The sequence below is a fragment of the Phascolarctos cinereus genome, unplaced genomic scaffold (genome assembly GCF_003287225.1).
Source record: "Phascolarctos cinereus isolate Bilbo 61053 unplaced genomic scaffold, phaCin_HiC Scaffold_3;HRSCAF=262, whole genome shotgun sequence".
Classification (NCBI taxonomy): Eukaryota; Metazoa; Chordata; class Mammalia; order Diprotodontia; family Phascolarctidae; genus Phascolarctos; species Phascolarctos cinereus.
Window position 1 is genome coordinate 88134440 of NW_027555736.1, and position 24960 is coordinate 88159399.

Genomic DNA, 24960 nt, shown 5'->3' on the forward strand with positions numbered 1-24960 from the left:
CTATCAGTGGCAGCCTGCCTGCCACAAGAATCACTTGGCCCAAAAAGTCATGGAAATATTTTTGACTGTTACAATATAGTTAATTATGTGAAATGTTTTCATCATGTTGAGCCATCAAAAGATATGACTTTGTTACAATGAATAATACTTTAAATCAATTTCTATAATCTCAGCTAATACTTTACTAGGAATTTTTGTTTCAATTATTAATAATATGAACCTTATAGTTCTCTTTGCTTTATTGCTCTCTGATTTGGATGTCAGAATCATATTTATTGCATAAAAGAAGTCTGGTACAGTGCTTTCTTTCCCTACTTTTGAGGACAATTTAAGTAGGGTTTGATAGCATTCCCTTACTCTTTGGCTTAAGGTTCTAAAAGTTAATTTATGGCACTCAGTTTCTCTTTCTAAAATGGAGTTGGTTAGATTCTTTGCTTCCTGTTTTATTAATTTTTTGGTATTTTGTACATTTTTTGATATTCATCCATTTCCTTTGCTGGATTAGACCTGAGCATAGCAATTTCTTTTTCTTTTAGGCAATTAGGGTTAAGTGACTTGCCCAGGGTCACACAACTAGTATGTCAAGTGTTTGGACTGAGACTGGATTTAAACTCAGGTCCTCCTGACTTCAGGGCCGGTGCTCTCTCCACTGTTCCACCTCGCTTCCCCTCAGCATAGCAATTTCTAATAACTTTCTTCCTATCTCTTGCTAGTTGTGAATTTGCCTTGTTCACTTTTAAAATTTTGGCAATTTGATTTTTGACCTTTTTATCAACTTTTATTAATGTTTTGACTCTATTGTTCTCTTTAAAAGTTTTTTGAATTGCTGTTGTACAGTGGATTATTTTCAACTGGATCTATTTTTTCCTGATTTTCAAAATGTCTTAATTTGTTGATCTCGAAATAATTTTTAAATTGCATGCGCAGTTCTTTAAAATGTTTTCAAATGGGGCAGCTAGGTGGCACAGCGAATAGAGCTCTGGCCTTGGAGTGAGGAGGACCTGAGTTCAAATCCAGCCTCAGACACTTAACACTTACTAGCTGTGTGTGACCTTGGGCAAGTCACTTAACCCCAATTGCCTCACCCTCCCCCCCAAAAAAAGTAAAATAAAATAAATAAAATAAAATAAAATAAAATGTTTTCAAAGAGGGAGCAGCTAGGTGGTGCAGTGGATAAAGCACCAGCTCAGGAGTCAGGAGGACCTGAATTCAAATCTGGCCTCATACACATAAATACTTCCTAGCTGTGTCACTCTGGGCAAGTCACTTAACTTCAATTGCCTCACTAAAAACAAACAAACAAACAAATAAATAGACAAACAAATAAATGAATGAATGAAGTGTTTTCAAAGACAATTTTTTTGTTTTAGAAGGCTGTTTTGAAATCTCATTTATATTGTCTACTGTTATTTTCTTTATTTATTGTTTCCATTAATCTCTACTTACATTGATATCTTTTGTTAATATTTCCTTTATTATCATGTTTATTTTTTAATGTTTTGTTATGGATGTATTTACTTTTTCTGGCTTTTTGTATTTATTTATGAGTTCATTGTGCCCTAGCACATGATCAATTTTTTAAAAGGAACTATGTTATATTGAAGAACAAATATGCTTTTTAATGTTTTTATTCCATAATCACTGCAGGTTTGTTAAATTTACCTCCTTCCCCATTTTATTCAGATCCATAATTTTTGTCTTGTTTAGAGACAGCATAGCATAGTGCATGCAGTGGTAATTTTGACATAAATAGTGAAATTTGGAAGAGGGTAGGGTTTGGGGAAAGATAATGAGTTCTATTTGGACATATTGATTTTGAGATGTCTATGGAATGTTCAGTAAAAGATGTCCAGTAGGGAGCTGATGATGTGAAACCGGAGGTCAGGAGCAAGCTTAGGGCTAGATAAATAGATCTGAGGGTTGTCTGGGCAGACAACATGCCTCACTGTTTCCCACGGCCACATCTGAGCTCTGATTCTTTAATTCTACTTTTATCATTATTCCCTTCTAAAAATAACAACATTCTCCTCACCTAGCTTACAAATGATAAAAGGATCCTCATATCTTTTCCATTACCCTCTTTGTTCAAATGAATTTTATCTGTAGTGCTTCACTCCAAAAATATTAATTCAGTTGCTTCCACCTCCAGAATACTCTGTAATCTAATTTCCTTTCATACATTTTCCCTTTACATGCTCTCTTCTTTGCTCTCTCAATGACCTTCATACAAGGCAATATTACCAAGAGACAACAGGCCTGTCTCCATCTTTGCCTAGTCTAGACAAGACGGGGGTTCTAGTTACTTCTTTGTTAGAAAGACTTTCAGCTGTGATGTCCCATTTCCAGAAGTATTCACTGATAGGAAGCATCTGTTCTATAGCAGTGCTTCTTGAACTGTGGGTCACGACCCCATATGGGGTTGCCAAAAGTCTGGCAACAGTAAAAGGTTTCTGAATGTGCAATGCCCAAAAATTAATTCAAAATCAAATAGGTAATGAATCTGAGTTGTTTCTGGCAGTGCTTGCCAGGGTTGCATAGCAGAGCTTCACCTTAGCCTTGGTTCTGAACACAAAGCATGTGCACTTTGCATTGCACATGCCCTCAGGCCACATAAGACCAAAGACAGTGGCTGAAATGTGAAAGTGGAAAAAGTTTAAGAAGCCTTAGGCTAGAAAGAGATAACCCCTCATTTCCAAATCATACTTCATGGGCTTTCTCCATAAATGTTCTGTCTTCTCTCAATAATCCTCAGAAGCAAGATTTCTAAAAAAAAAATACTAATCTTGAAATCATATTAACATTGTAAGCGTCTAAACATTCTGGCATATCTTCATCTATTTGGACTTTGTTTGTCTTTGGTTTCTTCTGTGTAATAGAGTTGTATGTGAATATCACATTCACTCACCTCTGGTTTCTTTAGCAGGAATAATTCAAATACCTCCCTCCTATTAAAAATCAATGTTTTTTTCATCAGCGGCTAAGTTAAGATTTATAGAACATGATATTCAAGGGATCAAACTAATGTCCCTTAGTTTTCTGAATATCATAGTCCAGGTATTCCCTTTATTTCTCTTAGTTAATAGTCTTGCAAATTGGTACTATTTTTCTTTGGTATGTGAAGGGCTTTCTCCCTGGTGATTTCCAAGATTCTTCCTCTAATGCTAAAGATCTGGACCGGGGTGTGGAACGTGCAGCCTTGAGGCCATAAATGGTCCTCCATGTCCTCAAGTGTAACCCTTTGACTGAATCCAAAAGTCACAGAACAAGGGGTTAGGGTGCTTGAATTCAGTCAAAGGGCCACACTTGAGGACCTAGAGGGCCATATGTGACCTCGAGGTCACAGGTTCCCCACCCCTGATCTGGACCATAATGACTACTACATTTCAGGATGAATTGCATTTGAGGTACTTGCCTTCCATTCTGCAAATTTTATCAATCTGTAATTGGACCTGTTTTCTTTATAACTTTCAGCATTCAAGCTTAGTGTTTTATTGTGGGTTTTGGTTGGCAATAATTCTCAAACGGTTTTGATGTGTTATGCCTTCAAAGTCAGTTTTTTGGCTTACAAAGAGTTCAAGGGCCCTTTCAATAAGTCTTTCTTAAATTCTTTCCTCAATCTCAGAATTTTTGAATTCTGAATCTCCTTTTTCAATGTCCACTGCCTTACTGAGTTTTCCCACTGAGTGATTATGTTATTTATAGTAACTATTTTATCAAGATGTCCAATTTCTATTCCTATTTTTCCTTTGGAGAACATCTAAACCACTCAGGAAGTTCTTGAGTAGTTTAATAATGTCTAGAGGCATAGTTGAGTTGTTTTCACAGTATGATTCCTCTTTCTTTGAGGTTTCACAGCTTTCTTTTATCCCATAATATTTACTCATCACACCAGGATCTCTTTATTTGTCATTTGCTCATTTTTTTCAGTCTCTGCTGATTTTTGTGAGATTTTCCTTGTGATGAGTTATTAGCTGTCCCCTTCTTGTTGTTTTTCTAATTTTACTTTAGTGAACACATTTATTCTTCTTTTGAGAAGATAAAGAGCAACTGGGCTTAGATATGATCTCTTATTCAGACATTTTTGCCAAATGCCCCAACATACTCTTTATAAACTTGGTAATCTGATTCTTCAGCCCACAGGGGATTAGAAGCAGTAGAACTGAAGGAGATTTGGAGACAAGAGGACACTTTAAAGGCAGGAAGCCCTAAACAACAATAAAAGAAAATTGAAAAACAAACTAAAAAGTAGACATAGAATTATATTGCCGCACCGTGTAATGATGATTTTTATTACAATGATTCTGAGTCATCAAGAGAAGGTTGTGAAATATCTCCTTTTAATGGGTTGTTGTGGACAGATAGATCAAAGTATGAGTTATATTGGTAGGAAGTATAGGAGAGTAGATAATGTTGGACCTGGAGTTATGAAGACCTGAATATCAATTTTAGTCCTTACTATGTGACTGAGCCTCAGTTTCCTTACCTAATAGAACACAAGCTCCTACCAGGGAAGTCTCATTTTGGTATTTTTATTTTCTACACCTAGTCTAGTGCTTGACATATAATAAGTACTTAATAAATGTTGGTGGATTCATTGATCTTCAAAATGCAGATTACTATATTTCCTAGCTCACAGAATTATTGGACAACTTGATGAGACAGTTTGTTGATGTATGGTAGATAATTAGATAATTTATATATAGCTTTTCTAAATATTGAAGTATTATGTAAATATCAAGTGTTTCTGTAGTTTTCATAAGCCCCATCCATTCAATTAATTCAAATAAATATATAAATCATATATACTTGCACACTTATATGCTTATGCACACATATACATGATATAAATATACAACATAAATATATTCACTATGTATACACACCTATGTGTATTTACATACGTAGAGAGAAAAGAGGAGTAGGAAGAAGGAGAAGAAGAAAAAGAGAAAGAAGAAAGCGTTTATTAAGTATCTATTATGTTCCAGGTGCTATGCTAAGCCCTTTAAGAATATTATCTTATTTGATCCTTACAACAAGTCTGTGAGGAATGGTCTATACTATCCTCATTTTACAGTTATGGAAACTGAGGCAGACAGAGATAAAATTACTTTCCCAGGATCACACAGCTGGAAGGGCCCAATTTAAACTCATCTTCCTGACTCCAGGTCTAGCACTCTATGCACTGCACTATTTACTTACACACACATGTATCTTAGGTGCTGAGAATGGAAAATAGGCTAAGTAAGCCTAGAACTGAGTAGTCAGAGAAGATAACAGTTGATAATCACTCAGCACTTCCATTTATCTAATCCTTGCTACAAAATCCATCTCTTTAATAATAATGTTCTCCCCATGATGTAGCCTGATCTCAAGCTACTGTGGAGCAAGTTAACAACTGCAACCTGCACAATTGTGACATAAATGATATTCTTGAGGACTAGAATACATAGCTTTTCCTGAATTAAGAATGAGAAATAATATATGGGCAACTCGACTGATACATTAGTGCTCCTGAAGTATTTTTATAAAGCCTTCTAGAGCATCCTCTATGATGAATTCTCTACGATGAATTGATGAGAAATGTAGACAAGACTCACCCACAATGAGAGGCATGAAGCAGTGGCCATTTGAATCAATGGAACAAGACCCCACAGAAATGAAGTCACTAATCTCCCAGAATACCACCCAATCAAGAAGTATTTAATCAGGAAATGTTTAGTAAGAATCTACTACATATTAGGCTAGTACTTGGCTGGCTGGTTGTTGTCCTTCATTCTCGAAAAGGACCAAAATGACATCACTATGTTAGAGGCATATATCATAGATATAGATACATACGTGTGTGTGTATGTATATACACACATACATATATATGTGTGTGTGTGTATGTATGTATGTATGTATGTGTGTATGTATGTATATATGGTAGTCAAGTTACACTGTGTCCGACTGTAGCTGATCAGACTAACATGAGCTCAGAATGCTCTACCACAGGTTGGGCACAAATAGTCCATGTGGACATTTGAGGCAGATTCTCTAAATTTGCACATCTTGTATTTCCTTTGAGCTACTTCAATTCTACTTTGCTCAAAGAGCATAGCACCTTCTCTGATGAGGGCATGCCATTCTGGTCAGTCCTCTGCCAGTTTCTCCCATGTCACACGATCAATTCCAAAGTTCTTAAGAGAGACCTTGAGAGTGTCTTTGCGTCACTTTTTCTGACCATCATACCATGGGAGCACTTGCCCTGTGTGAGTTCTCCATAAAATAGTCTTTTTGGCAAGTATAAGTTCGACATTGGAACGACATGGCCAGCCCCTTCGAGTTGCTAATACTAGTAAGGATAGGAAGGCAAAAATTGAAACATTACCTGCCCTCAAAGAATTTAGAGCCCACTTGAGGGAATTTTGGGATAAAGAATATACAAAACAAAGAATAAAGAATATACAAAATAAAAGGTAGTTTGTTGGTGAGGGGAGGGACAAATGGTTAGGGAAATCAGGATGATCCACTGCAGCAGGTGAATTGAAAGGTAACTTGAAATTCTAAGAGTAAGAGGTGAAAAGAGAGTGCATTTCAGGTATAAGAGACAGTTGTAAGAAAAAAAAGGCACAGAGCTAATAATCCTTAGACAAGTGGTTGCAAATTTAATTCATTGAAAGGAGAGAGATATTGGGGTCACTGAGTCTTCTTTGTAACATGGCAGTGTAGCTCTGGGAGGCCTAGTTACCTCCATGGCTTTCTAGGTATTCCTTCAGTCTTGTGTCGGGGCTGTGCTATAAGTTATTTAAGCTCTTGAGCTGAAAACACCTTCAAAGACTGTGCAGAGATGACTCTATGTCACAAGTTAGTGACAATTGCACCCATGGTTAGACCCTCTTAAATCATCCCTGCTCCCTCTGCAATGCCTCCTTTAAAGGCCACAGGCTACTGGTGGTTAGTGGTGATGGGACTCTAATGTTGTGCTGCTTTAGATAGTGAAACCTTGATGGGCAGGAATCTCCCACATTTAATATTTTCCCCCTGCACACAAAACTGTGGGGTCTTAATGATTGCTATTTGATACTGATGAAGGGATGGATAATAGGATTGCCAGGCTGCCTTGCTTATGTTTCAAATGCTCTAATAGTAAAATGTGCTTAGGGAAAATATAGTCCCAGGCAAGATTTGTCCCATTTTAGAAATAACTGCTCTTAAAGGCATCATAAAGTGACCTCACTTCAGAACTAATAGGTTTGAGGAGAAACCTAACTCATGGGAAATAAAGTTCCATTTTTAGTATCTTCCCTCCACCCAATGGCATCTATCCTTTTTCTTATTTATTGTCAGTATTGCCAGTTTTTTTTCTCTTCTAAAGAAAAATTAATTCCTCATGCAGGTTTTTCCTTATACCTAATCTGTTCGGTTTTTGTGTGAGTGAACATGGGCTGCTTCTCCTGGGTCCTTTCTGTACTGATGCCTTTCAATTAAATCCAAAGTGAATCACAAACCTTTCTTTTACCAGTATCATTTCTAACATGTTACTTTGGCAGTGGCTTGCATTGCTACTGAAGTCACTCTTCCATCAGCTGCCAGGAGATCCCTCTTCCTCTAGTTTTCTTTCTAATCTTTATTTTATGACTTACAAGGAGTCTCTTTCTTCAGCTGCCTGCCTCCCCCTCACCAAATTCTTTTGAATCTGCTTTTCCTGTTTAGCTTGTGTTGCTGATTTGCCCTCTCCCAACCCCCAGTTTGCAGCAGCAACAACATCTGGGGAATGATAAACACCTCCCAGAGGCATTTGTTTTCTTATGAAAAGTAGTAAGAAGAATTTATTGTAACATGGATTCAATCATCTTATCAAAAGGACATGGGATCCTTTTGAGAGTAAATTTTGTAATCCCCAACCAGTGGCTGGCAGTAATTAATACAGGTGCTGTTATCATTGTATGATTGGTAATGAAGTTCTTTTTGTTGATGATGCAATGATCTGATGTTCTCTACCAACCGTATTAATATCATCATATCTACTGCATGCTTAAGAAAGCTTGGAATTCTTGTAGAAGAAAGTTTGATTATGACTGAACATGGTATATAACGATTAAAGTGTTTAACTTTATAATAAACCTTTCTCCTAGTATTAATTACCAAGGGAAGGTTAAAGAGAAATGAGTACCAATGAATAACACATGTGTCATGGGAGCAGGCTTAGTTAGGAAAACCTGAGTTCAAGTCCTGACCATGACAGATACTAGCTATGTGCCTATGGGCAATTTATTTAAATTTTCAGTTCCCCAGGCAACTCTAAAACTATAAATAATACATGAGTTGTGACCATACATTAGCACAGGGAATTTCCACAAGGTAAGTTCCCTATACTGATGAAACAATAAGTTTTAACAAAAAGAAATTCAACAAATGCAAGGAATTATAATTTCTGAGCATATTAGATAATGATAAACAGTAAAGAAAAAATACAGTATTACCAGGTTTTTTTTTTAAAACTATCTCATCCCTTTAGTAGTATTCTGCTCTGGTATACTATAAAAAGAGCAGTCAATTATGTGATATTTCAAAGTTTTCGAAGCACTTCACATACATGACCTCATTTTCTCTTCTCAACAAGTAGGGAATATTATTCTTCTCACTTTTCAGATGAAGAAACTGAGGCAGAGAAAAGTTGTGAGACTTTCCCAGGGTCACACAGTCAGTAAATGTCTGAGGTGAGGCTCAAATGGAGGTCTTCCTGACTCTCAGCTCAGTGTTCTTTCCACTATATTTACACCATTGCTTCTTCTCATGTTTGAAGGTGATTCTGGGTTCTCAGAGACTAGGCTTGTAGAACATAATCCTACCAACTTAAAAAGGCTTCATTCGAGTAAGAGATCATGTTTTATAAGCTCCAGTAAGTTATGTTTGGAGATACTCATCATTAGAAGGGTGGCCACAAGGGAGGAGGAACAGGAGGGCAGAGACACATGACAACTCATATAGACTATTACGATCTCTAAGCATAACTTCCTTGATGGTAGGGACTTTGTACACCTAGTGCCAAGCACAGGGCCTGACACATAGTAGATGCTTAAGCAATGCTTGTTGAGTTGAGTTAACTGAAGGTAGTACCCAGACAGCTGAAAGTACAAATCTCAGTTAAATACTTATAAGGCATTAACAATACGCCTAAGATTCTTTTCAGTTTGATTCTGATGGTATAAATGACCCACATTATTAAAATACATTAAGATTGGGCTGTTCTTTAGTTTTGGTTGTTGGAAGTATTGTACTAAATATAAAAGGCCACACTTGATAATAAAACCATTAGAATGTAAGCTTCTTGAGGGCAAGGAATGTTTTTCTTTCAGCTTGTATTTCTATTTCCAGCACTTTGCAAAGGGCCTGGCATATGATCAACACCAAATAAATTATAGTTGACTGGCAAATAATAGATGTCACTAGGATGCAACTACCCTTAAACAAAATCAACAAAGACTCATCAATAGCCTAGGGAATTCTATGATGGTCTGCTGAAATAAAGAAAGGTATCATTATAATGACAAATGCAGGAGAGAGAATTTGTCAGTGCATTTCAAGTTCTGTCCAGGGAGAAGGTACTCTGGGTGCCAGTTTTTAGATAGAAATATCCCTAAAGTAAAAAGCAATTTGTCAGGCTACTCTCAATTGATAAAAATAACCCTTAAAAACTCTCAACTTCCTTGACCTTGATTCTATTTCACCAAGCAAATTCTGCTCTCTAATTGCATTGCCTAAGTGGACCTAACCCCCAGGACAGAGCGAATATCTTGGGCAAATAACTGAAGCTTATTTTTGACTAGAGGTATTTCCTATTAAAAATAGTGAAATGATATTCCTGCTCCTAAATAGCTTGTGAGTTTGGCTAGCATTAACCAATTCTACTTTTATATGTTTGTAAAATTAAGTTTCTCAATCTGTACAACCGAGGCCCAGATGCAGGAGCCCCAGGAGATCTCTGTGACAGACTGTCTCCTGCCCTTGGTCCGAATTCCTCATTGTGACACAATGGGGAAATCTCATCCAGTTGGCTTTGCTGTCATCATTAGCCACTAATTTTCTTTGTGATCTGTTGACCCAGGTGGCATTTCCAGGTGACTTGCACTGCCCTGAGACCAAAGACCAGTGGAATTTCTCCCCAAAGATCTCTCCTTCTGGACACACACACACACACACACACACACACACACACACACACACACAGAGAGAGAGAGAGAGAGAGAGAGAGAGAGAGCGAGCGCCAGACTCCTGGATGCTGAACCCCATAGAAGGAAAACCCAGGAAAATACACAAATTCATAAAAAAAGTTAATATGGGAAATAGGACCCTATCACAAATGTAGGAGATGCTCCAGAGCCCTCGGCTCCATCACGATCTGTTACCTATGAAATACACCAGCCCAAAAGGCTTCGCATATTTCACCTCTTCTGAACAAATGTCTAGTGCTTTAAAAGTCATCAGCCAAAAGATATGTCTGTCCCCTTCTTGCACTCTGTTAGTGTTTATTGGCTGCCTTCAATCATTCCCTGATGGCAGTGATTGGGAGCAGTTGGTCCCACTGTCCTGCATGAGTGACTTTTATGCTCATTTCTTTCCAAATTGGCAGTTTATATGGGGAGCCAGTATTCACTACTGCATTTATGTGAGAGCTTTCTACAAGCTTATTTACTCAGGTTACTGATCTATTGATACCATTCTTCCCTCCCCCCTCCTCAGAAGGGAGACTTGCTGAATCTCAGCCTATTAAAAGCCTGTTGGCTTCTACCCTTATCCTGATTTCTTTTTTTGTCATAGAGCAGATTTTATGAAATACATTTTGTATATCAAAAGGCATTACTGAAACGACTAAATTAGTAATATCTCATGTCCAAAAAAATAAAATTTGCAAATGTACAAAAATCCACATTCATGTGCGGTTTTATTGGTGCACACAGCATTACACTTCCTTCGCATTAATAGAGCATGAAATTAAAATACATAGAGCCACAAATTTGCCTTTTCTATGCTGGCTTGGGCTGGTAATGATTGCTCCTAATGATCCTTCTTGAAGTTCCCTGTTATTATGCTCATTGGAACTTTAATTGCTCTTTAATCAAACTCTAACATGGCCTTTTTGAAGACTTTCCATTTAATGATGTCCATTAAAAGTCTTGATTCTTTGCTGGCTTTCAAATCCTTTTTGACCATTCATCCAAAATATAAGTAGGCTGCATGTACCTTCACTCTTTAATTGCATTATAAATCTTTCACGTCCCTGCTAAGTAAGGGGGCATTGTTCACTAGACCTCAGCCCTCATGGTCCTTGATCCAAAATCCCAGATTAATTTCTGCTGGCCACATACAATTGAAAAATCAAATCAAATATCCTTTGCTTCATAAAACTTGAACGTAATTTTTAAAAATTTCTGAGAGGAAGAGGGAAGGATTTCATCATCCTCTGTGAAAACTCCCTCCACCAATGCATATCAGCAACTCACCTATCATTTATAGTCTTACAGAGTCACTTAGGAGCACTGAGAGGTTAAATAACTTTCCCATAGTTCCTTAGCTAGAATGTGTCACCAGCAGGATCTGAATCCAGGTCTTCCTGATGCCAAAGCCCACTCTAACCAGGACACCAACCTGTTTCTTGTTGCATCAGAATGTAGTTATTCAGTCTTGTGGTTTTCAAGATATTTGTCCTAAATAAATTGCTCTGAGTATTGCTTTCTTTTGGTTTCTAAAATTCTTTTCTATTGTGATGGAGAAAATATTTTGAAGAATTGACTCGATTGATTTCAGACCAAAGTCAGTTAATTACAAGGAGTCTCATTCTGAGAGGAATTCTCATCTCACCACATGGCTACAGATGTGATGCATATGAAGAAGGCCACAATTTAGCAGCACAGTTTCCACCTAACATGGCTTGTTCAGCCAATGCATTCTAGTTAGTTTAAAGGCCAGAGCAGGCAGTGGAGAGCAAATCCTTCTTGAGCCCTCCAGCCAGCTGATTGAGACAGTATCTTGTCCCACTGTCAAGGATCAATTTATAAATCTGCTTAGGTCTTTTGAAAACATAGCTTGTTTAGCCAACTACTGGAAAGTGACATTCTTTTGGACATTAATGGTTTCACTGACATTTCATGGTTATAGGAGCCACAAAGTATGCCCCAAAATGTACTTAGCTGAGTGGAATAGTATCTCTTTAAAAAATGGTTAAGGATTAGCATTCTGCTCTATTATCAAGTATATACATGGTCTGCTGTGCCTAGACAATGCTGAAAAGTGAAAAAAGGGAAATGGAGGAATCCAAATGCTTCACTTAGGCTGTTGCTTGACTTATTACCATTCTGAAACACCCCCACTGAATAGGAAACACAAACTAGTTGTCCTGTCGGGGGTCCCTTATATCTGGGAAGGCATAGAGTATTACAGAGAACTCAGAACTCAAAGGCAGGCTATGGTGATACCAAACCTGCCTCATTCTTATTTGGTGACCTTGAGCTCCTGGCTCAGTTTTCCCTTAAGGCTCTGTTTTTATTCAGTAAAATGGACAAGAAGGAATCATACTACTGTGTTCGGCATGGTTGCACAAATCAGCAGTTCCTGAAAAGGGTTATAGGGAGCTGTGACATCAGTTACTGGCATCTTGACCTAGTAAATAAGACATTTCAGGTACCAGATTATTGGGTGCAGGATTCTGAAAAACTGGCAGCCCTAGAAAACAGAGGTTCCCCCTCCCCCTCATTAGTCCATACTTTTTTTTTTAATTACAGCTGGTGATCTACTCTTGAAGTTACACCATACCACTTTCTTCTGAAGTTAATGGCTCACAGAGCCCTGAAAATGCTGAGACCAAAGCAAAGATTTTCTAGTCCGTCTGAGAAACAGACTCTGTCACAATCTGATGACTCAGAAACCTTCCAAGGTTTCATGTGGTAGAATAGACATCCGACTACTGAAGGATAAAGTGGGTCTCGTGCCAGAGGTGGACTATCCAGGTCTTTCTAAAGTACAAAGTTGTCCTTATTAGCTCAGAAGAGTGCTGCCATACAGGATATTTCTGGTGGAGATTTTATTGTTTTACAAGCATGAAAACACAAGAAATGTTGCCATTACATTTAAAGAAAGGAGTTGGCCAAGTGCAGCTGACAGCACAGTCGTACTTGGATGCTTTCTTTAACACCTGTACTAGGTTTTTGTTTGTTTGCTTGCTTTTTCCTCCCTTTAAAAAAAAACAAACTTTCTTTTTGTTTTTGTTTTTGTTTGCCAACTCAATTAAATTGAAAATAGATATCTCAAACAAACAGCGCAGACTCCAAATGCCAAATGGAAGCAAGAAGGAGATCATTCAAAGGATAACTTTAGAAAACAACAGGTGAAAAACATATTATAAGAAATCTTTTCTATGATGTTATAAGGGGGGAAAGATAGAGAATGTGACGCGGGCTAAACTGTCTCAATGTACTTGTGCACCCGTCATACTGGTCCTTCTGTTATCCCCTCCAGTGGCATCCCAGAAGCATTTTCTGCAGTAGGCCTCTCTTCTTTCTTCAGGGAGCTTGGAATTCGAAGACTGACATAAGGTTTATGACAAGCTGTGTTAGCCAAAGGAGGGTAGTGCTGTCTGTAGCAAACATAAGCAAAAATGAGGCCAATTACTCCACCCACGAAGGAATCTAGGCAGAAAAAAGTAAAAAGAGGCATATTACATTTTTGACAGTAGCAAATTATATCTTATTAAGAGGTAGTACTTAAATCTGAAGTCAGGAAGAGGCTGCTTCTAATCCTGGCAGAATTCATTAGAAGTATAATCCTGTGTAATATTTAACCTGTCTGGATCTCAGTTTCCTCATCTGCAAAGTGAGGGAATAATACCTATACCTACTTCATAGATTTTTGTGAAGATCAAATGAGATAACATAAATAAACTGTTCTGTAAACCATAAAACATCACAAAATTTCTTATTTTGATGATCTCAGGAAGTACTTTTTAAATTTAAATGTCCTTTTTTATTATGAACTTAAACATAAACAAACATGCATTTCAATAGACAAAGAGTAGAAAAATATTTAAAACTTGAGTTCTTTTTTTTTACAGAGTTTATACATAGTCTGTCTTGCATGGTTTGTGGGGTCTAACAAATTTATTGCTCATTCTTCAGCCTACTATTTGACCCATTCTCGTATTTAAACTTATCATTAAAAATTCCAGAATAATCTTAGGCTATGTTTTCATGTTTTCATGTTAATTAATGATACTGCAATCTCTTTTTCATTAATCAGTTGGTTCTAACCTCCATTCCAGCTCATTAATTATTTCACATAAACTGAGAAACTTCCTTTGCTAATAGTAATTATTCCCATATATATTAAATACATTAAATCCCTTAATTTCCCATGATTAAATAAATATTGATGACACTGAATGTATAATTTGCTGGCAGTGAAAGTAATATTAAGATATAAATAATTATATGTAATATTTTGGTGATGAGAAAGCCTACAGTTAGAGTCACCTAGAAGCCTCACTTTGATAGCCAATGACTTTTCTTCACTCCTAGAAACATATATCCACCTTTAAATTCATTCACTATACTGATTAAAGTCTCTCAGGAATCCTTTTCAGATATGTCTTCAAGATAAGAGCTAAACTCAGTCTTTGAGAAAATTAATTGCTAATCCTTTTTATTTATCCTCTCTTTGGCTATCAAAGTTAACAGTCTCTCCAAAATATACTTTAGGCTGCCAATTCCTTACGGACTCTTCATACAATTATAGAATAAATCATTAAAGAGATGGTTGGCAGGTATCTAGAAAAGGAAATGGTAATTGGAAACAAAGAGCCAGAATGGCTTTATCAAAAACAGGTCAGGCCAGACTAAGCTCATTTCCTTTTTTTGATAAGGTTATTGAACTAGTAGATGAGAAGAATGTTGTGGATATAGTTATCTAGATTTTTAGCCAAGCTTTTGATAAATTATCTAATTGTCTTCTGGTGGAAAAAACAGATATGTGGATTAGATGATAAAGCAATCAGATGGATTCTGAACTGGATGGATAGCTGGATTCAGAGAGTAGTTGATGACTCAGTGTCAACATGGCAAGAGGTTTTTGCATGAGCATCCTGGGAATGTGTGCTTGACCTATGTTCTTTAACATTTTTATCAATGACCTGGATACAGCCACAGATGATAACCCCCATCAAATATGCAGGTGACACAAAAATGGGAGGAATAGTTAACACATAGCATGACTATATCCGAAAAGATCTTGACAGGTTAGAGTACTGGGCTGGATCTAATAATATGAAATTCAATGGAGATAGATATGAAGTACTGAATCTGGGTATAAAAAAATCAACTTTGCAAATACAATATGGCATAGAAAGGATAGGTAGTGGTTGTTCTGAAGAGGATCTGGGAGTTTTAGTGGACTGCAAAGTCAGTATGAGTTAGTAGTATGATATGACAACAATTTAAAAAAAAGGTAATGTGATGTCAGACTTCAACAAGAGAATAGAGTTTCCAGGATTAAGGAGAGGATAGTCTCATTGTACTCTGCCCTCATCAGAAATCATCTAGAGTACTGTTTCCTTCTGAGCACCAAGAGATTCAGTAAACTATAGAAGAGAATCACAGGATGGCAAAGATTCTTGAGTCCTGGATGTGTAAAGATCAAAGGAAACCTGGAAAAAAAAGTCTTGGGGTGGGGAAGGGAGAAAGAGAGACACAGAGATAGAGAATCCAGAGCAATTTACAGTTCCACCAACAATTCAAAGTTCTCCTTGCTATCCCACCAACAATGTCATTTCCTTTTTTGTCTCCTTTTCCAATCTGATGGATGTAGGGTAGAACCTTAATTTATATTTCTCTTAATTATCAATAATTTGGAGCATTTTTATATAGCTGTTGATAGCTTGTATTTCTTCCTTTTTGAAGTATTTATTCATATGCATTGACTAATCATTAGAAAATGGCCATCATTCTGATATATTTGAATCAATTACTTATAAATCTTTGGATATCATACACTTGTCAGAGAAACTTGATGAAAAGTTTATATATATATAAAAGTTTATATATATATATATATACACATATATACATATATGTATATATATATGTACATACATATATATAAATGAGAAAGAAATAAAAATGTAAGTTCATCACAGAGATGCATACAAAATGCTATGAGAAGTCTAAGGAAAGAAAAATGATTTATGACTCAGGGAGATCGTGGACAATTTCATGGATGAAGTCTTGCCAAGCCCAGTGAGAAATGGGTTACCTTGTGAGCAACAAGGCCAAACTGCAGAGAAGATCTTATGGATTTGAAAAAAAAAACACTGTTTATTGTCTTTGAAAACATAGACATGGCTTCCTTCTTTGGCAGAGAGGCAGGAGGCTATGAGAGCATGATGTATACATTTTGAGGTATAATCTCTGTGACAGTTTCCATTTTTAAACTGCTTTTCTTTGTTAGAAAGAAAGATATGGTTCACCAGGTCAGTGGGTGATATGTACATATCCAGAAATGATTGACAGAAAAACAAAAGGCATCAGTAAAACAAAATTTCAAAATCCACACATTTATGGAACATTGAAGGTTTTTCTTTGGAAAGAGATTTTAAGAGGACTGCTGCTTACTGGGAAACATAAAAGAAATGGAAAACAGGAAAAAAGTCCTTTTATTATATTTTGGATAAAAGAATTGCACAAATCTCAATTTAGAGATGCTTGTATTTTATTAAGACTCATCATTCAAGACATATCATTCTGTTTTTAAGTTTTATCCATGCCTTTTGTTTGGGGAGGGTCATTTCCAAATAATATGCCCCAGATATTTATTCTCTTTTTAAAAATTAATTTATTTATTTTTAGTTTTCAACATTCACTTCCACAAGATTTGGAGTTCCAAATTTTCTCCCCATCTCGTCCCTCCCCTCACCCCACGATGGCATGCATTCTGAATAGTCTTGCCCATAATCTGCCCTCCCTTCTATCTTCCCTACCTTCTCTTTGTTTATTCTCTTTTAACAAAGAAAAACAGGTGAGCATACTAAATTCTCCTAGCAATGCTATAACAGTAGGCTGCCACTCCAAGATCATAGGATTGTAGATTTGGGGCTGGAAGTTACTTTTGAGGCCACCTAATCCAACCTCTTCATTTTACAAATGAGGAAAGAGGTCCAGACAGGTTAAGTCCCTTGTCCAAGGGCACACAGGTAGGAAATGGCAGGGCTAGAATTTAAGCCCTTTTAACTCCAGATTCAACACTCTTCACTATACCCTGATGCCTAGAGTTAAAGTAGTCCTCAAAAGTCAACTGCTACATTTTGCAGATGGGAAAACAGCCCCATGGAGTTGAAGTGATTCTTTCAGGGTTTCATAGGTTGATGTTATTTCCTCGTCTGTTATCCAGGGAAAAGATTGGAGACATGGTATTTCTTGAGCTGGAGAATTTCAAAGGGGAGAGAGCTTATTGTCAAAATAAAGACACACTGAAAGTCACACTTTGAATCAGAAAGACCTGGGCTCAGACCCTGCCTTTGAAACTTACTAGCTGTGTAACCCTAAGAAAGTCACCTAAATTATATGCCACAGAGTTCCCCCAAACAACTCTAGAATTTACCCACTGATTCACAGAAGGCTGTGATCTTCCTTGGTAGAGAAAGTTTCTACACCAGAAGCCCCTCCTGTAAGTCAAATCACAGATACTTTTGACATTTACATATTTGTTATTATTACTACTTTCAAGTAAGTATTAAGACCCCTAAAAGTCTGTGCCATTATACAGACTCTTACAGAAACAAATGTGGTTAGCCTATTCTGAGGGGTAAGATCAGCCTAAAAAACAATGATTACTTGCATAACTTCCTTTTTTTTATTCCTAGGGCAGAAGAAGAAAACCCTTTAGTAGTTTAGAAAAGCAAAGATAATGAGAAAATTGCTATTACCAGTGATAATCTTGTATAATTTATATGTAATTATATATTATTAAATACATAAATTGTATATTGTTATGGAATTATAATAAATTATAATTATTAAGCTATATATAATTTATTTTTAATAAACTTTGTGGTTAAAAACATAAACATGTATATCTATGCCTATGTAGATATATTTAATGTGTATATATATTTATATCTATCAATCATTTATCTGTCTATCTATCTATCTATCTATCCATGTTTGATCTAGACATGTGATTTCATTGGTACAGATCTACATTGTGTGGAAATATTTATTTATAACTAATAATCTCAGAGAACTGCCTTGAATCATTGCAAAATTAAGTGGCTTACCCAGGGTCATTGAGCAAGTATGTTTTAGAGAGGGTACATGAATTCAGGTCTTCATGACTCCTAGGTTGGCCCTCTCTGCTACTCCTACTACTACTACTACTACTGCTGCTGCTACTACTACTACTACTAGATTACTATGTGACAGGCATCATGCTAAGCACTTTACAATTACTTCACAACAACCCTGGGAGATAGGTGCTACTATAATCCCCATTATACAGATGAGGAATCTGAGGCAAACATGAGTTTAAGAGACTTGCTCAGGCTCATACAGTTAGTAAGTGTCTGAGGCTGGATTTGAACTCAGGCCTTCCTGGCTCCAGGCCCAGCACTCTGTCCACTGAGTTAACTTGTTGCCCTTTCCCTTTTCATCTCAGTTTCTTTATTCTCATTTGATCCTCACAATAATCTTGTGTAGCGAGTCACAGCAATTAGTGTAACCATCATAGAGTTTCCTCCCAGTTGGAATGTAGGCCCAATCCCAAAGTCCATTGGTACAGGACTCTCTTTTTTGGTGGAGATCAGCTCCACTTGGTTCCTCACACAGACACTGTGTGATCCGATCTTCATTCATAAGGAAAGAGCCTCATGCCAATATGGCAACCAGGTGGAGCCATGGATAGAGTGTCAGGCCTGGAATCAGAAAGACTCAACTTCCTGAGTTCAAATCTAGCCTCAGACACTTACTAGCTGTGTGACCCTGAATAAGTCACTTAACCCTGTTTACCTCAGTTTCTTCATCTGTAAAATGAGCTGGAGAAGGAAATAGCAAACCACTCCAGTATCTTTGTCAAGAAAACCCCAAATGAGGTCACAAAGAGTTAGACATGACTGAAAATGACCAAACAACAGATCATACCAATGGGTTTGGGGATTGGGGTTATATTCCAAGTAATAGGAGCTTTTGTGATGATCTAGTCCAGCTTCTCTTGTTTTACAGATAAGAAAACTGAAGCCATAGAAAATTAAATGACTTGTGTAGCATCACCGAGGTAATAGAAAAAGGATATTCTTTTTATGATACCCCACTGGTTGGTAGGACAAGTCATCTTTTCCTCATTTCACAGATGAGGAAATGGGCTTAGAGCAACATGGTGAACCACACATCCACAAAAAAAAATCACACAATTAGTAAATGGCTGAGCTAGTGTATGAACTAAAATCATGATTTTAAATCCATTCTATCATATTACCTCTCATCATGGGAATTTACCCAGAACACTTTGGGGCTGTCATCTGACCCATGGTCTGTATCTTGAATGCTTCTTTGGGACTGGTATAACATTAAAGATTGAGTTGAAATATTTATAGTAGCACTGGTAACGAAGGAGATGCCAATTGATAGGAGAATGGCTAAAACAAATTGTAGAACATTAAAATCAGGGAATATTACTGTGTCATAAAAAGTATCGAGCATGAGGAATACAGAGAAACATGGGGAAAAGTATAGAGTGATACAAAGTGAGGTTAGAAGAACAAGGAAAGCAATAAACATAACTGCAACAATGTAAATGAAAGGTAAAGTCAAATGTAAAAAACTAAATGTAAAAAAATGTAAAATGCAAAAATGTAAAAAGCCCAATGTAAAAATAAAAATGACCACCATGCAACTATAATGACCAATTAAAATGGCCCCAAAGAAGAGCAACTAAGAGGTATTTTTTTTTTTTAGGCAATTGGGGTTAAGTGATTTGCCCAGGGTCACACAGCTAGTATCAAGCATTAGTCTGAGGCCGGATTTGAACTCATGTCCTCCTGACTTCAGGGCCGGTGCTCTATCCACTGTGCCACCTAGCTGCCCTAAGAGGTATTTTCCACCTTGCTTTGCCAAGCTGGATAACAATGGATCACAACATATACTATTTGTCATGGCAGATGTGTCAGCAAGTTTTGCTGAACTGCCTCTCCCCACCCCCATCCTCACCCCATCTTTTCTATTCATTGCTTTAAAGGGTGGCTCTCTGGATGTAAAAGGTGAGGATATATTAGGAAATGGATACTAGGGAGAAAAAGATAACATTTTTTAAAATTAAAAGATTCAGTTGATTAGGTGTAGAAACGGGAGATCAATAGGACAGGTTTCAGATTTGTATATAGGTGCAGCTAGGTGGTACAGTGGATAGAGGACTGGCCCTGGAGTCAGGAGGTTGTGAGTTCAAATCCAGCCTCTGTCACTTACTAGCTGTTTGACTCTGAGAAAGTTGCTTAACTCTAATTTCCTCAAAAAAAAGAAAAGATTTGTATATAGATTCTAGCTGTGACAACAGAAATCACAGCCTTCACAGTGTTAATTCTCCTTTGTGTGTCAGGCTATATTTGCAGTGCCCCTGGAGTTTCCTAAAAACAAGTAACAAAATCTCAAGGTGTAGTGGAAACCATATTGTAGCTGGAATCAGGAGACTCTGGTTCTGTACCCCAATTGGCTGTTAAGCAGATCTGAATCTTATTTTCTGATGCTTACTAACTGTGTGACCCTAAGTAAATCACTTAACATCTGCCTTCCTCTATTTTCTCATCTATAAAATGGGAATAGTAATAGTATCTAACTCCAATGGTGGTTGTGAGGATAAAATGAAATCATATTTATAGTTTTGCAAACTTTAAAGTTCTATTTAAATGCTAGCTATTATTACTATTACTACTACATCTTGTTTCAAACTTTCATGTGGTATATAAATAATTTTATTATAATGTAATAGGGAAATAAAATATACAAATATTTGTTATATAAGGTATAATGAGATAAAAGCACAAGAGGGGTCAGACAGAAAGTTATGAGAGATCTGGGGATAAAGGATTATATCTAGCTGGGTTTGGGGGGCATTGAAATGGGATAAGAAAAGACCTTTATGAATCAGGTGGTACCTGAAATGTGTCAAAAAGAAAAGGGAAAGACTTCAGCACGTGTAGATGTAGAGGGAGAGCATTCTAAACCTGGAGGATTGTGGGAGACTAGAAAGGGCAGGATAATATGGCAAATGTTTAGTTATCCAGTTTGCCTACGAAAGTGATTGTGTAAATAGCAGTAGTTTGAAATAAGTGTGCAATAGTAGAAGTCAGTCTGTAGAGGGTCTAGAAGGTTGGTAAGAGTTTAAAAAATGTTTACCCTCTAGACAATGGTGGAAAGGGCACTAAATCTTTGTTAACAGGTTAGTGATATCATAATAATACTAGCTAGCATTTTAAAAGCACTTTCAGGTTCATAAAATACTTTCTACACATTATCTAATTTAATCTTCACAACAATCTCAGGAATCAAACACTATTAATATTACTTAAGACTTGCAAAATGCCAATTATGTCTTGAATGCCATTTGGAATCATAGTACAGACATGATACACAACTTGAACATATCAATGAATTTTCACTTAGGTTTAACCTGACTGAAAATTGGGAAAATTTAATTGATTTCTTTTTGTTATGGATTCCATTCTGTATCACTGCTGACATTTTTGAACTCTTGTTTCATTTGTCTCAGAGTTAAGTTTAGAAATTCTGCTTTCTTGTAAATCACTCATAATCTCTGAGCTAAATTTAGAAGTTCAGATATCCTGTTAATCACTGTTCTATTCTTGTGTCAAGAAAATCTGTTATCAAAAAATAATCTGTTATCCTTGAAGGACACAGGAAAACATCAGGGAATCTGGTCTGTTATCGAAGGTAGTCTGGTCCACTATCATCAAACTGTCCTTGCAGGTAGAGTCAAACAATGAACATTTCTTAGCGACAGGATGGAAAGAGGAAGTGTTACTAGCTCCTCATTCCAAATTTCCAACTGACCATATTGTTCTTCATACTGGTGATGCTTCAGACTATGTAATTAATCCTATGGTTTACCTCATTTTTGATGCTATAAGTTTTGTAACCAATCATACTGTTTCCCCCATTTATGATGCTGCCTTCTATTTTTTTGGATACTTCTCATTTTGTCTATAAAAAAGGGATAAGAGCCCATTTCAGGATCTTAGTTTTTCTGAAAAAGCTAAGACCCAGTTTATTTGCAAATTTGTGCTTCATCAGTATATTGTTTATGCCTGGAACTTTGTGCCACAGTTTACCTTGATTTTGGTTGTGACATGACTTTGGATTTTAAATTTTTGTTGTAGTGTAAAAAAATCTGCTGAAATTCTGGGAAATATCCCTTCATATGCATAAGATATTGCTTGTTATTATCTTTTTAAAATCATACATTTGAATCATTTGCTATTAAATGAACCAAACAACAAAACCTACAAATAATTTAGCTTTCCATGCTTCCTCCTGTTCCTTGTAACATAGAGTTCCATTTGGTGGAACATTGAATAAAAAACACCAAATCATTCCAAGTGTATTTAGGGGTGGGGGGGGTTCTACATTATTTTAATGGCATGAGAAGAACTGGATATTTTTGTATATGTTGCATCATTTTCCATTAATCATGAAATATTGACAATGATGTGAAGATGGTCATTAGATGGTGACAAGCATATTTACATAACTTGCCTGTATCTAATCCTCTGGTAGAGGGATTACCACATAAATGCAATCACAAGTCCTTGAATACACTGAATGTGATTTATATCACAGAGTACACTACATCCAAAAAAATATTGACTTCTTAAGAGAACAGTAATAAAATGCAGTAATGCCATGTTCAAGGCTTATTTTCATTTTAATTCACTGCATTGTCTCCTTTCTTTAACAGCTCTGTAGCAGAGATATACCATCTCCTATTTCTTTTACTTTTTATAGGCTTAAAGAAAGAGGTTAATCCAGTATGATCAAAAGATAAGTACATTCCATTTAAAATTGAGACAAGAGAGAGAGAGAGAGAGAGAGAGAGAGAGAACGAGAACTATGTGATTATGAGCAAATATTTAATCTCTCTCTGAGCCTCAGTTTCTCTGACTGCAAAATTGGGATGATAATCTCTGCCTGTCCTATTTTATATGTGTGTGTGTGTATATATATATATATATATATATACATATATATATATGTGTGTGTGTGTGTGTGTGTATGTATATATATGTATACACACGCATATATACATACACTATATATAATATATAGGTTATTAAAAGGATCAAATTAAATAATATGTAAAGTGCTTTGAGTGTGAAACATATCAAAACATTAAGTGTTAGTCATTGTTATCTTCAAAAATCTCTGAAGAACTTGATAAGATTTCAAGCTACACAAACACACATTCTGATACCTGGTAACTTCAAAGAAAAAGTAGGAAAAGGTGAGAATAGGTAGAAATATATAAGAAGGCGTGGTTCAGGAGAAAGAAATGCAAGAGGGCAAATACTTGTGGATAATATAGATCCCTTTATAACATGAAAATTTTCTTTTAGAAAAGGGGTAGCAAGTGGTGGAAATGTTGACATCAAATAACATCACAAATAATGAAAATGACTAAATTTTAACAGACAAGGAAAGGCACATTACTGATGTGGGAGTTGTTCCTGAGTCAGCTCTCTGTGGAGTCAGATCACTGACTCAACAAGCCAAGATCAGAATTTATAATAAACAAGAAGAAAAAATAATAGTGAGAAAAAAAGAATTCATACAATGAAAAGAATTTACCCTGAATTGACCCTGGTTATAATAGTATCGTAAAGAAAATATGCAAATTAATTGCCACAACTAGGAAACCCAAAGAGCCCAGAAAGCATCTTGATCAGCAAACATCTGACTTACTTGCCAGATACAGAGAGATATAGGGCTGCCAAAAGCAATGCTGGGTCAGAATATAAAATCATCTGTAAACTCTTATGAGTGATGATGGAAAACTATGAGAAGTATGGTCTTATACAGGCAGAAAAAAGCTGTGAAGGACAAAACAACAACAATAACATTTATATAGTACTATACTAAGCGCTTAATCTGATCTCATTTGATCCTCAAAACACCAGAAGGTAAATGCTATTATTATTGCCATTTTACAGATGAGGAAACTGAGCCAAATAGTGTTTAAATGGCTTGCCCAGGGTCACAAAGCTAGTAAATGTCTAAGACTGGACTCGAATTCAGGTCTTCCTCACTCCAGGCCCAGCACCCTATCCACTATACCACTTAGTTGCCCAAAATAAGTTTAAAGGAAGCTTGGAAACAAAGAAAACTAAGTAAATGCCAAGGGCATTCAAGGATAAAAATTGAAGAACAAAACAGAAGAAAGAAAAAAATATGGAAAAGAGTATTTCAATAATGGTGCTTTTAGAGGAGGCAGAAATTCCACTAAAGAGAACAAAAGTGGGAGAAGTGTCTGGTTAGTCCAAGCATAAATTTGTGCTTGAGATGTTTGCTGTAGGTGATTTAAAGCACACTGTGGGACCAGTATACATGGCATCTGAAGGAGGATAAAATCTCAGAGGATTGGGAAAATCTCAGGCTTATAAGAAAACAAAACAAGGAGCTGAGAAAAAATCATTAATTACTAACCTACATGCCTACCATCTATGAAAACCATCTATAGCCTAAATGAGAAAATCTTCAATGAGGGCATTATTAGAAAACAAGCAGGGTTTTTCAAGCAACATTCAATAACTGACCATCATCTCACTATCTTTGCCATCTAACCAGTAACTGAAAGATGCAGAAAATATAAAATCCCATTGTGCTAATTGTTGATTATGGAAAAAAACATTCAATTCACTTGAAAAACATCATCTTA

General features: G+C 36.4%; 1 protein-coding gene across 1 annotated transcript in view; it reads right to left on the bottom strand.

Moving 5' to 3' along the window:
• Positions 1 to 10910: 10910 nt before the first annotated feature.
• PLPP4 (phospholipid phosphatase 4) overlaps positions 10911 to 24960 on the bottom strand; it is a 214346-nt gene continuing 200296 nt past the window's right edge. Inside the window, exon 7 of the mRNA XM_020988236.2 lies at positions 10911 to 13667. Coding sequence (XP_020843895.1) covers positions 13468 to 13667 — 200 coding nt within the window. The 3' untranslated portion in view covers positions 10911 to 13467. The remainder of the gene's footprint in view (positions 13668 to 24960) is intronic.